Source organism: Grammomys surdaster, unplaced genomic scaffold (assembly GCF_004785775.1).
Source record: "Grammomys surdaster isolate TR1022 unplaced genomic scaffold, NIH_TR_1.0 126391, whole genome shotgun sequence".
Classification (NCBI taxonomy): domain Eukaryota; kingdom Metazoa; phylum Chordata; class Mammalia; order Rodentia; family Muridae; genus Grammomys; species Grammomys surdaster.
Window position 1 is genome coordinate 16,057,375 of NW_021621185.1, and position 12,738 is coordinate 16,070,112.

The 12,738-nt window shown below is 43.8% G+C and overlaps 1 protein-coding gene across 1 annotated transcript; it reads right to left on the reverse strand.

The window, feature by feature from the left end:
- Nucleotides 1-1,137: 1,137 nt before the first annotated feature.
- LOC114614522 (histone H3.3-like) lies at nucleotides 1,138-1,548 on the reverse strand. Its single transcript, XM_028760148.1, has one exon. It carries the CDS (start codon nucleotides 1,546-1,548, stop codon nucleotides 1,138-1,140), a length of 411 nt encoding a protein of 136 aa, XP_028615981.1.
- Nucleotides 1,549-12,738: the final 11,190 nt, after the last annotated feature.

The following is a 12,738-nucleotide window of genomic DNA, read 5'->3' on the forward strand; positions in this document are numbered from 1 at the left end:
TTTTTTTCATTAATATTTGTGGTAGCCGGCTAGCTGTGCCATCTGTGGTATTGGACAGGCATATCAGTCCTCGGCTCCATAAGGGAACTGGGTCTGGGGCATTCCCTTTATGGGTATGAGGGTCCTTCCCCATATCTGTGGCAAAGTTTTGTTGGTCTTGGTGGTGCCCGAGGTCACCAACATGGTCAGCAAGAGATTTGCTATGAGCTTTCAGCTTTAGAGAGAGAAAAGTGAACAAGGCATGATGGAGAGTATTTCAGGGGGACTCTTTCTGAGGGGGTACCGTTCCCCCTCTTTTGTTTTTAAAGCCAATTTGTCAGAGTTCTTGTAAAATCAGGGCAGAAGCGCCAACAGTTGCTCCTTCCACACTCAGAGAGTCATGAAGACCTTATTTAAGGATATATAAATCTATATTAATAATCTTTTGTCAAAGGACTTTTATAGCACCACTGACAATTAATCAGACTATATGATATATCGATTAGAAATAGCTTTTTCTACTTTTTGTGAGATTACCTCTCTTCTGTCAATTAACTGTTGAGGAAGTTAGGGTTTACCTCTCTCTTGAGAATATTGATCAGAGATTTAAATTCTTTTGTGGAGAGCTTAAAATAGGATCTTAGCCAATTTGCAACTCCTAGAAACTTTTGAAATTAATTTAAAATAAGTAAACTCCCTTTTTTTAAAAATCCTTTATCTGTGTGGGTTTTTTATTGGATATTATATGTATTTACCTTTCAATGTTATCTCCTTTCTCATTCTCTCCCAAAACTCCTTATCCCATACCCCCTCCTCCTAATTTTTGTGATGGTGTGCTCCAAACATCCTCCCAGTCCCATCTCCCTGCTCTCGACTTCCCACACAGTAGGGGATCCAAACTTTCGGGGACCTTGGCCCTCCACTTTCACTGAAGTCTAACAAGGTCACCTCATCTTGCATTTATATTAAAAAATTCACACACAAATGAACGTGGAGAAACTGCCAATACCTGATTCTGTCCCCTATGTTTCCACTCGCAATCATATACTCAGGTACCTTTGACCCCATGGAAAAAACATCCAACATTCAGAACTACTGATAACAGGAAGAAGAAAAAAATTTTTTTGATAGTGAAATGTTTCCCCTCATAGTGGACTCTTAAGCATGTTCTCCGCGTATGTGGCAAGCTAGCTGGATATCTTTTGGCATAATTGTTACACGTTTGGCATGGATAGCACACAGATTGATATCTTCAAAAAGGCCAACCAGATAGGCCTCACTTGCCTCCTGCAAAGCACCAATAGCTGCACTCTGGAAGCACAGATCTGTTTTGAAGTCCTGAACAATTTCTCGCACCAGACGCTGAAAGGGGAGTTTGCGGATCAGAAGTTCAGTGGACTTCTGATAGCGCCTGATTTCACAGAGTGCCACAGTACTAGGCCTGTAACAATGAGGTTTCTTCACCCCTCCAGTAGAGGGCGCACTCTTGCGAGCGGCTTTTGTAGCCAGTTGTTTCCTGGGTGCTTTACCACTGATGGATTTGCGGGCAGTCTGCTTTGTATGAGCCATGGTATGGGTACCTCCTTACTTACTTGTCTTCTCCTTTGGCTGGAGCTCGGCAAGCGACAGGCAGCCCTGGTGTCAGGGCAGCGCAGTGAAGGCTGCGAATACCCAGTTTCTGCTTTCTTAAGGAAAGTCTACACATGCTTCTCTGCATGTGCCTTCATCACCCTTCAAGGTGCTTTATATCATATTCTGATTTTACAACTCCTAAGATGCCCAAAGGCCCTGGCATGGGTAGGGATGCCACATGCTACATGGCTCCTGGAATTGACCTGACTGAGGCAACAAGAGAATGGTAAATACATGGGTACACCAACACAGAAAAGGTGGGGTCAGATGGAAGAGGCAGAGTCAGGGTCTGGCCTCCGATGAGAAGCCATGGCAGCCTTGGAAGTTCAGTGTGCTTATTATATGCATCTGAGCAAGGCTGCAGGTTTACCTAATCTCAGGAGGAGCTGTCTCTGTAGGAAAGAAGTCTTCAAGTAGTGAATATCCTAGGGAGTAGCTATGCATCTCAGGAAAAGCTGTGGATCCCAGGGAGAAATTTGGGCATCCCAGGAAAAAAGCTGTGCATCATGGGAGAAAGCTGCGGTGAGCATTTTCTGCACACACTGTCAGCATAAACACTTAGACTTTGCCACTCCTATGAGTTTTGACACTCCCATAGTGCTGAGACACTGGTCTTTGACTTGGCCAGCTCACATGTCAACAACACACACCCACTCAGGACTTAACATGCTCAGGACTTCCTCCACGCCCCACATAGAAGACACTGTAAGGATGAAAAATCACCCTGAGGGAAGTGATTGGAATTAAGCAGGAATGGAGAATGTGTCTCCCAGCTTCTTTTGCACATCTCATTTCTCCAAAGTCAAGTTTCACCCCATGAGGAGCTCCTGTTTCCAGGCTAGCACGTTCAGCCCTTCAGGAAGGCAGAGCCGGTGCCCTGAAGGTCAGGATCTCAACCAAGCCTGGGAGTGAGGGAGACTCATGTCAAAGAGGTTCCCTGGGCCAAGCCTGCAGTCTTTAAGCTATGTAGAGAGGCAGGAACAGTGGGACAGTCTGGGATGACACTGGCAATGCCATTGGGAAGGTTGGAACATGGAGACTTAGACGGCAGGGGAGTGACAACTAGAACCTATGAGCGCCATGCATGGTCACAGACTTTACAGTTACTTTAAAGCTTAAGAAAATCAATCATTGAAAAAAAAACCCAATGTGTATTTCATGCATATATATTTAAAACTACAGGCAAATTAAAACAAAGTTTTATTTATTTTTAAGGATATCAACATATAGATTTTTTTTTCTGAAAGATCTCTCTACATAGCCATGACTGTCCTGGAATTCCTCATGTAGACCAGGTCAGCTTCCAACTCACAGAGAGCCACCTGCCTCTGCCTCCCAGACCCTAGGAGGAAAGATGTGCACGCCATGCCTGGCCCAAGATTTGTACCATTTTAAGTTGTGTGTATACATATGCTATGTGTGAGTATTTACATATGTGATTGCCAGTGCTTGCTGAGTCCAGGAAAAAGCATTGGATCTCCTGGAGCTGGAGTTATAGGAAGTTGGAAACTACCTGAATTAGGTTCTGAACTCAGGTCCTCCTTGAAAGGGCAGTATACACCAGTATGGTGGCACACACATTTAGTCCCAGTACTTGGGAGGCAGAGGCAGGTTATCTCTGTAAGTTCAAGGTCAGCCTCGTCTACATGGTAAGTTCCTGGACAGTCAGGACTACACAGTGAGGCCCTGTCTTAGAGAGAGAGGGAGAGAGAGAGAGAGAGAGAGAGAGAGAGAGAGAGAGAGAGAGAGAGATTGAGATTATAAGAGAAGGAAAGGGGGAAGGGGGAAAGGAAAGAAAAAAGAAGAAAAGGGCACACTTTATCATTGTTTAGCACTGATCCATCTCTCCAGCTCCCAGACAGTAAATTTTATTCTACTTATTTAATCTATTTGTTTTATTGTGTGTTCTGTCTGCATGTATGTTTGTATGTGTATGTGCCATGTGTTGGCCTACCATTTGGGTTCTCTACAAGAATAGCAAATGCTCTTAACTTCTGTGCTGAGCTCTAGCTTCATCAAAACAAGGGGGACTTTTTTTTTTCAAGACAGGGCTTCTCTGCGTAGCCCTGACTGTCCTAAAACTCGATCTATAGACCAGGGTGACCTTGAACAGAGGTCTACCTGTCTCTACCTCCTGAATGCTGGGATTAAAGGCATGTCCCACCATACCCAGACTAAAAACTTTAAATGCTATCTAGAGACAACTGCTTTAAACTGTCTATGGCAGAGCTGAGGACATGGCTTTGTTGGTAGAACGTTAGCCCACAAAACTTCAACACCATAAAAACAAAACAAACAAAAATGTATATTTTATTATGTCTCTTTCTCCATTTATTACACAGAAATGAGATCCCACTGTAAGCTACTCTTCTCATCTAACGTATCTTTAAAGTCTTTAAAGGTCTTTAATATTATTTTTTTTTAAAGAACTGCAAGCTATATGTGGTAGTATATGCCTGTACTCTCGAGACTGAAGAGGCAGAAGCAGAAAGACTGCAAGTTAGAGGCTAGCCTGGGCTACGTAGTAATACCAGTCCAAAGGCAAAAAACAAAACAAAAAACAAAAACAAGAAAAAAAATCCAAAGAGAATTCTAATGTGTAAATTTACATAATAATAGCTATTAAGACATTTAATGAATGTATGATTTAATGAATGTATGGGTATGCACATGCACGCAAGCATTGCTTCGGACACACCCAGAATAGGACAATATTTAAATTGCTACCACTTATATCCCTGAGCACAACCTTAGTTGTGTCTGTTTTCCTTCTTCTAGGAGCTCCTCTGAAACTCAGACATTGAAACAGTTATTTTAAAATCCTCTAAGCAACAAGCATCATCGAGTGGGATCGGAGGTGCAAGAGATTTGAAACGAAAGCGTCTAGGAGGGAAGAAAAGAAGGACACAGACGGAGAGGGTGAACAGGAAGGCTGAGGTGTCCACTGGACTGCTGGGAAAGAAAGGGAAGAAAGGAAGCTTGCCAGAGTAGAATGTGGCCAAGGATGTGTTGGCAAGGCCTCTGTGGGGATCTTTGGTTCTCCATCAGAGACTGCTCCACGTCTCACAGGAGCAGGAATGCCGAGTCCCCGTGCCTTACTCCACTGCTGGCTGGGAGCCTGGGTGCAGGGTGGCAGATTCTAAAGCAGCTGCCTGGGCATCTGTTGCTTATGCTCTGTAATCCGAGGCCCGTTCTCATAGCTGCCATGAACGCCATCTGTGCTAGGAAAGGCATTCTACTACTCGTTCATTGATTCGTGACATCGAGGACGCACTGAGCAGGATCGAGGTGCTCACAGCCCAGTCCTCAACTCCAGTTTGATGGATTACCAGGACATATTCCAGAAATTAGAAATGGTCACATGTTCAGAATATCCCAAGGCCAATCCCCAGTGTATAGGTTCATTGTTACATTTGAAATGATTTTTTTTTTTGGTGGTGGTGGGGGGAAGATTCTAAGGAAACTACAAAATGGGTTTGGGTTTTTTCTCATTGCATAGATTCTACTGCAGTATTTTTTCCTGGTATAGTAGATCCAAACATTAATAAACTCTAAATAGAACACAATAGTTGCATTTTTACAAAATGTTTTTTAAGAGGAAATATACACATCTCTAAGTACAAATTTTCCTCTTGCTTTCCTGTCATAATAGCCTTATTTTAAAGGCATGTTTTGAGCCCAGCATGATGGTACATGCTTGTAATCTGGGAACGTGAGAGGTAGAGACAAAAGAATTAGGAATTTAAGGTGAAATGAGCCAATTCAAGTCAGATTAGAATGTGTTAAAGGCAGGTTTGTTGAGCAGGTGGACAAGTTCACTTGCTCCAGGGAAGGAGGCCAGGGAAGTCCCCATGGGGAGGCAGGGAGGGAAGGGGAAGAGAAAGAGAGGAAGATGTGCACTGAGCGAGAAGAGAAGGAAGAGATTGAAGATCAAAATGTCTGGATTATATAGGGAGGAGCCTCTGGGGGAAGGGCAGCCCAGCTCCTGGGCTGGAAAGTTCAGGGTTGGGGACAGGGTATGCCAGGTAGGGACTGAGGGATGCTAGGAGAACCCAGAGGCCAGATCTGTCTTGATATGTAAAATATGCACCTCAGTCCCAGGTCCTGGATCCAAAACCAAACACTTGATAACACAGAAATTTCTAGGTTATTGAGAGTGACAAGAGATTCTGTATCAAAATGTAATATATTGATTTATTAATTACTTTTCAAAAAGATCTCATTATGCAGCCTGGGCTGACCTTTAACTTTTCCTCAATGCCTCAGTCTCAAAAAAAATATTTTTAGAATTATTTATTTCATTTTGTTTATTAGTGTTTTGCCTGCATGTTCATATGTGGACCATGTTTCTGCCTATTGTCTGTGGAAGTCAGAAGAGGGAGCTGGATCTCCAGGAACTAGCGTTATGGATGGTTGTAAGCCACTGTGTGGGTGCTGAGAACTGAACCTGGGTCCTCCGCAAAAGCAATAAATGCTCGTAAGCATTGAGCATCTTTCTGGCCCAATCTTCTTATTTTATATGTATATTTTATATGTTTGTCTTAGTTAGGGTTTTACTGCTGTGAAGAGACACCATAACCAAGGCAACTCTTATAAGGACAATGTTTAATTGGGGCTGGCTTACAGGTTCAGAACTTCAGTCCATTATCATCAAGGTGGGAGCATGGCAGTGTCCAGGCAGGCATGGTGCAGGAGGAGCTGAGAGTTCTACATCTTAATCTAAAGGCTGTTAGGAGAAGACTGATTTCCAGGCAGTTAGGATGAGGGTCTTAAAGCTCATGCCCACAGTGACACACCTACTCCAACAAGGCCACACCTCCAAATAGTGCCACTCCCTGGGTCAAGCCTATACAAACCATCACAATGTTGTTTTCTTTTGTTCTCTTCCTTCCTTCCTTCCTTTCTTTCATTTGTTTTTTTTCAAGACAGGGTTTCTCTGTGTAGCACTGGCTATACTCACTCAGCAGCTTGTGCCCCTGCACTTGGTCTTGGTTTTCTCTTTTTAAAAACTCTTTATGTTTAGGTAAGATGAATTCTCACTGTGAGAAAAGAAGTCAAGAGAAAGTGCCTTCTGGTCTCCCCAAAAGATAATCTGCTGCACTGGTTTAACCCTTCCTCTGGCCTTCACTTGTATGCAGGAGCCTCATTCTGGATAGCGCAGGTACATTCAGTGGGTGTTTAGACGTCTGTCAGTTCTGCAGTCTGTGCATTACATTTCTTTCTTGTCTTAGCTCCCTTTTTCATATTTCTTTTCTTTACTAAGCCATTGCGCAACCCTCTACCAGCTCTTTCCTCTGAATCTTCTAAAGTAATACAAACTTCCCAACCTTGTATTTGCTAACGCCTGACTTGATATATTCCAACGCATGTGTGTGCATGCACATGTGTATACACATATGTGTGAGAGCCTCAATCACTGGTCATATATAATCATCATTATCACCATCATCACCATCATCACCATCATCATCCACAGGGTCTCACTGTGACAACCTTGGCTGACTGAGAACTCACTATGCAGACCACAATGGCCTTGAGCTAACAGTTCTGCCTGCCTCTGTCTCCAAAGTGCTGAAATTAAAAGGAGTGTGCTACCACGTCCCTCTATCTTGTTTTTGAAGCAAAGTGTAATGATCATTACATTGGCAAATTATCACCTGCCGTGTGAATTCACTGAGAAGGTGGCTGTGGGAACAGCCTATGTCATCAGATCCAAGCCCGTTTATGTTTCTTCTTCTTCTTCTTCTTCTTCTTCTTCTTCTTCTTCTTCTTCTTCTTCTTCTTCTTCTTCTTCTTCTTTTTTTTTTGTTTTCCGAGACAGGATTTCCCTGTATAGCCCTGGCTATCCTGGAACTCACTCTGTAGACCAGGCTGGCCTCGAACTCAGAAATCCACCTGCCTCTGCCTCCCAAGTGCTGGGATTAAAGGCGGGCGCCACCACTGCCCGGCCTTATGTTTAGGTTTATGTCAAACTTCCCCCTTATATGGAGATAGGCTGCTTCCGGGAACTCTCTGAGTGAGAGGGAAGAGAAGAGTAAAACAGCCCAGGAGTAGCAACATTGTATCCCTGAGGACAGCTAGAGAGTGAAGGTTTCTAGCAGACGTTGCTATTATTTATTCTTCAGTGGGAAGAGAGGCTTGCAAGGGCGAGCGCAATGAGTGGGAAGTTCATCCACGGAGAGAAAGCTCATCAGGACCACTGCTGACAACCTCCACTTGGCTTCTGTTGGATGTTATGAGAGTCCAGTTCGATGATATAATCTCTGCCTTTCTGTCTGCTCTTTTCCTTGGGAGCCTCACCCAAGGGACACTCCACTCTGCCTAGGACTAGCTGGGGAATTCCAGCTGAGTGTCTCGATGGGGTTTTCCCATTCAGTTTCTGCTGGGGTTCTGAGCTCCTGATTTGATGATGTTTTGCTGTATATCCACTCACCCAAATGAGAAAGCTTGTTATCGTAGGTTATTCTCTGTACCCCGTAGAACATGGGATCTCTTTCTGAACCTGGACATCATTGATTCAGCCAGCCTGGCTGGCCAGAAAGACCCAGATCTTCCTGTCTCTGCCTGCCTGGTGCTGGGATTCTAGCATCTGGAATTCCAATCCAGAGCCTTAGGCTTGTGCAGCAAGTGCTTTCCTAGCTAACCCAAACCTCCAGCCCCTAATTTAGTCCTCACAGTTTATTCTTAACCTCAGTTGTATTTCAGGACATTTCTTGCTCTACATAATTTAAAACAGGGTGATAAAGTGTGGGGTTGAGAGTTGTCACAAGGCTTCTAGTGACCCTAATGTATCGACAGCAACTTAGTCTAAGTTCCAGGATCATTGCTGTATACCTGCATTCTTCCTTTTCATGAATCAGTTTCCCTCAACTCCCTATGAAGTGGACATGAAATCTTCTGCTTTCCTCAACACTTGGTGCTAAGGATCAAACTTGGGGCTTTGACTAGGTTAAGTAAAGCTCTACCACTAGGTGTACACTCCCAGCCTCTACTGTCTGTCTGTCTGTCTGTCTGTCTGTCTGTCTGTCTGTCTCTATCTATCTATCTATCTATCTATCTATCTATCTATCTATCTATTATCTGTCTGTATCTATCTATCTATCTATCTATCTATCTATCTATCTATCTATCTATCTATTAGCTGTCTGTCTGTCTGTATCTATCTATCTATCTGTCTATTTATCTGTCTGTCTGTCTGTCTGTCTACCTATCACTTTATAGCCTTCAACTCAAAATCCGCATGCCCCAGCCTCCTGAGTGCTGAAACATAAATTATGCCACTGCTCCTAGACCAGCCACTGCTTTTCCAAAACCAGTAACTTCTCTCTGACCCAATTCAATACCACCTCGTCCTAAAGTGGTAGATGTACAAATTGACTCTGGTAACTTTCTAGACGTTTCCTGCTTGTTGTTTCAATGCTTCACATGTTAACGTATGGTATGGATTGTCCCACTGCACACCATCCTGGAAACTTCATATTTTACAACAATGGCCATGTCTTTATTCCAGTGGGCTGGGCAGGGGTGGATAGAGATTGTAGCTCTCTTCTCCAAGTAGTGTTGGAAGGGACAGATTGGCTGGGACTCAAATTATGTCTCGTTTCCAATCTCCATGGCCTTTTCCTCAATAAAGTAGCTGAGCTAGTTTATACAATGGTTCCAGGTCTTTGAAAGCAAGAGTAGAAGCCATCTGGCTTTCATGGCCCTGATCTAGAACTGGCGTGGAACACCTTTGCCATGTGCTATTAGTCAGATGAAGCCACAGGCAAGTCCAGATTAAAGGAAAACAAAAACGGAATCTACCCTCCAGAAAGAGGACTAACGTGTGAATAGGGGCACATAGGTATGCGACCAGTGGAAGAGAATATACGTCAGTTGGAATAATTAAATGAGGGTGGATGGATGGAGGGATGGATGGATGGATGGATAGGTGAATGGGTGGTTGAAAGGACAGGTCAAAAATGCAAATCACTGATTTTGGGGTGTAGCTCAGTGGAAGAACACTCGCATAATGTGTATGAGGCCCTAGGTTTGATCCTCAGTATCAGACACTAAAACAAAAATCCTTAAAAAAGACAGATTGTTGCCAATCATGTCTGTATATACCTGTAATTTCAGTATTTAGGAAGCCAAGGCAGAAGAGTTATAAGCTCGAGGACAGCCTGGGATACATAGTAAGGCTGTCTCACAAAAAAATATTTTTAAAAATAGACTTTGTGAGCCTGGCAATGGTGGCGCATGCCTTTAATCTCAGCACTTAGGAGGCAGGGGCAGGTGGGTTTCTGAGTTCAAGGCCAGCCTGGTCTACAGAATGAGTTCCAGGACAGCCAGGACTACACAGAGATACCCTGTCTCGAAAAACCAAAAATAAATAAATAAATAATAATAAATATAAAAATAGACTGTGTGGAACTTTAACTGGACCAGGAGGAATCACAGGTACTTGGACCTGAATTGGGTAGGGCCGAGGGCAGGCAGAGAAGAACATGTCCTGGGATAACAGAGCAAGGGCGAGCACAATGAGCAGCAGGGGCTCTGCTGCTGAAAATGACAAGTCTTAGTCAGTAAAGGTCAGAGCCCAGCACCAGAAACCAAAGACAGGAGATTGAGAGCCAAAGGACCAGGGATAGCTTGATGAGGAGGCATGTATCTATAATCTCAGCACTTAGTAGGTTAAGCAGGAGGAGGCATGTATCTGTAATCTCAGCACTTAGTAGGTTAAGCAGGAAGAAAGCCATGAGTTTAGGATCAATCTGAGCTACATAGTCAAGCCCTATCTCAGAAATGAAGGAAGAGAGAGGAGAAGGAAAGGGGGGCGGTGGAGAGCATCAGAGAGAGGGTGCCAGAGAGAGAGCATGTGAGGTATGTACTGTATATGGTAGTGCTTGCCTGGAATTCCAGCACTCAGGAAGCTGTTGTAGGCAGATTGCCTAGAGTTTGAGGCCAATCTGAATCACATAGTGACTTTTGTCTAGAAACCTGGAGGTAAAAAGAACAAGCGAATGAGACATCTCTCTAAGGGCACAGAGACAAGGTGGCCAGAGGCCAATAGTTTCTGATGGTTTGGCTCCAGGGAGAGCCATTATCCTTCTGATCAATAATGCCAAAAAGGATGCCCTGATGTTGGCACCCACTTCTGTGTGCCATCCTGCTGTACAGAAGGCCATTGTGTACTGATATGCACTCTCTGGTCTGCAATGTCAGAGAGTATGCCATATAGGCTGAGTTTTCCTAGTTGCCTGATGAATAGCCATTCATATCTCTAGCCCCATTGTTTATACTGAAAACCACCCAACCTATTGTGTAATACATTTTATGTTTTATTGCCTGCTAAGAATACCAGTTCAGTTCAGACCTGTGTCTAGGAGAAAGTGTAAAGGGATGGAAAGTTTGCTCTTAGCATATCCTCTTTCAAAATTATGTTTTAAAATATTTATTCTATTCTATGTGTACATGTGTATGCCTGAGTTTATGTATGTGTATCACATTCATGTAGGTACCTGAGTATTTGTATGTGCAGTATACATGTGTGTATGTACGAATGTAGCCATGGAGGCCAGAAGTCTTTATATACCCTGGAACTGGAGTTACGGGCAGTTGTGAGCTGTCTGATATGGATGCTGGGAACTGAACCTGGATCTTCTGCAAGAGCAGCAAGCAGTAAGTGCTACTAACTGCTGAGCCATCCCTCCAGCTATGTAAATTATATTTTAATGTATTGCGTGTGTGCGTGTGCACACATGTGCATGCATGTGTAAGCATGTGTGCATACAGCTCAGCATTCCCCATCATACTATGGCACATATGTAGAGGTCAGAGGTCACCTCAAAGGAGTCAGAACTCTCTTCTTCCAAATGTATATCAGGAGATTGAACTGAAGCAAGTCATCAGGGGGAACAGCAAGGACCTTATTACACTAAGCCACCTCACTGATCTAGAAGATTCTATCTAAGCTGTCCCTCCTCCTGTCCCAGCCCCCCAGGATCCTTTCTGGATCATCTGTTTGATCTACCATCTCTTGCAGGACTAAGTAGCTCTTAGTGTGAGCTGGTGGTAATTGTTTTGGGGGGGGGAAGACTATTTCTCAAAATATGATGTGGTGGCCAGCCTCCAAGGTGGCCCCTGGGACCTCCTTTATTCACAATGCTGTCCTGTCCTGTCCTTTCACATGAAGTGTTGGCTTCTATGACAAACAGACTATGAGTGCTCTGAGGTAATAGTTTGCTGCTTCCATTGCTCAGTTGTTAAAGACTGGGGCTTTGGTTATTGAATGTTCTCTTTCTCATCGATTCCTATTCTCCATCTCTGTCTCTGCCTCCATTCTCTTCTCTTCCCTCATCTCCTCCCCATTCAGTTCAATAACCTGGAAATATGATGTCACATTGTGAATGGCCCTGTGTAGAAGCCCACATGGTACAGACTACAGCCTCTGAGCATCAGGCATTCATGTGAACTTGGAAGACAGATTCCCCTAAGACAGTTTAACCAGAACCATATGAGAAACCCTGGGGCAGAACCATCCAATCAAGCTGATTCAAACTTCTTGAGCCCCAGGAACTCTGAAAGCTAATAAGTGTGTGTTCTTTTAAGTGGCTGTGCTCCAGTAATTTGTCATGTAGCCACAGGAACTTAATACAGATGATGGTGCATGTCAGAAGTCTCTGGAGGGCTTGCTGGGTATGTGCTTCCCAGGTCACAGTTAAATGAAAAGTATCTTTGGAGCAAAAGCCAGGAATCAATTCCCCCCCCCCCCACCGCCTCTCTCTCAATATTTACTGTGGGACCTTGGAGGATGGGGCAGGGTGGGTACAAGTGCCACACTATACATGTGGCAGTCAGAGAACAGCTCTATGGAATCAGTTCTGTCCTTTCTCCTTTATGTAGGTTCTGGGGTTCGAACTCAGATCACCAGGCTTGTGCGGCAAATGTTTTATGCACTCAGCCATCTTGCCATCTGTCTTTTCTTTCTTCCTTCCTTTCTTTCTTCCTTCCTTTCTTTCTTTCTTTCTTTCTTTCTTTCTTTCTTTCTTTCTCCCTTCCTTCCTTCCTTTCTTTCTTTCTTTCTTTCTCTTTTTTTTTTTTTTACTTTTTACTGATTCTTAGTGAATTTCACATCATGCACTGTAA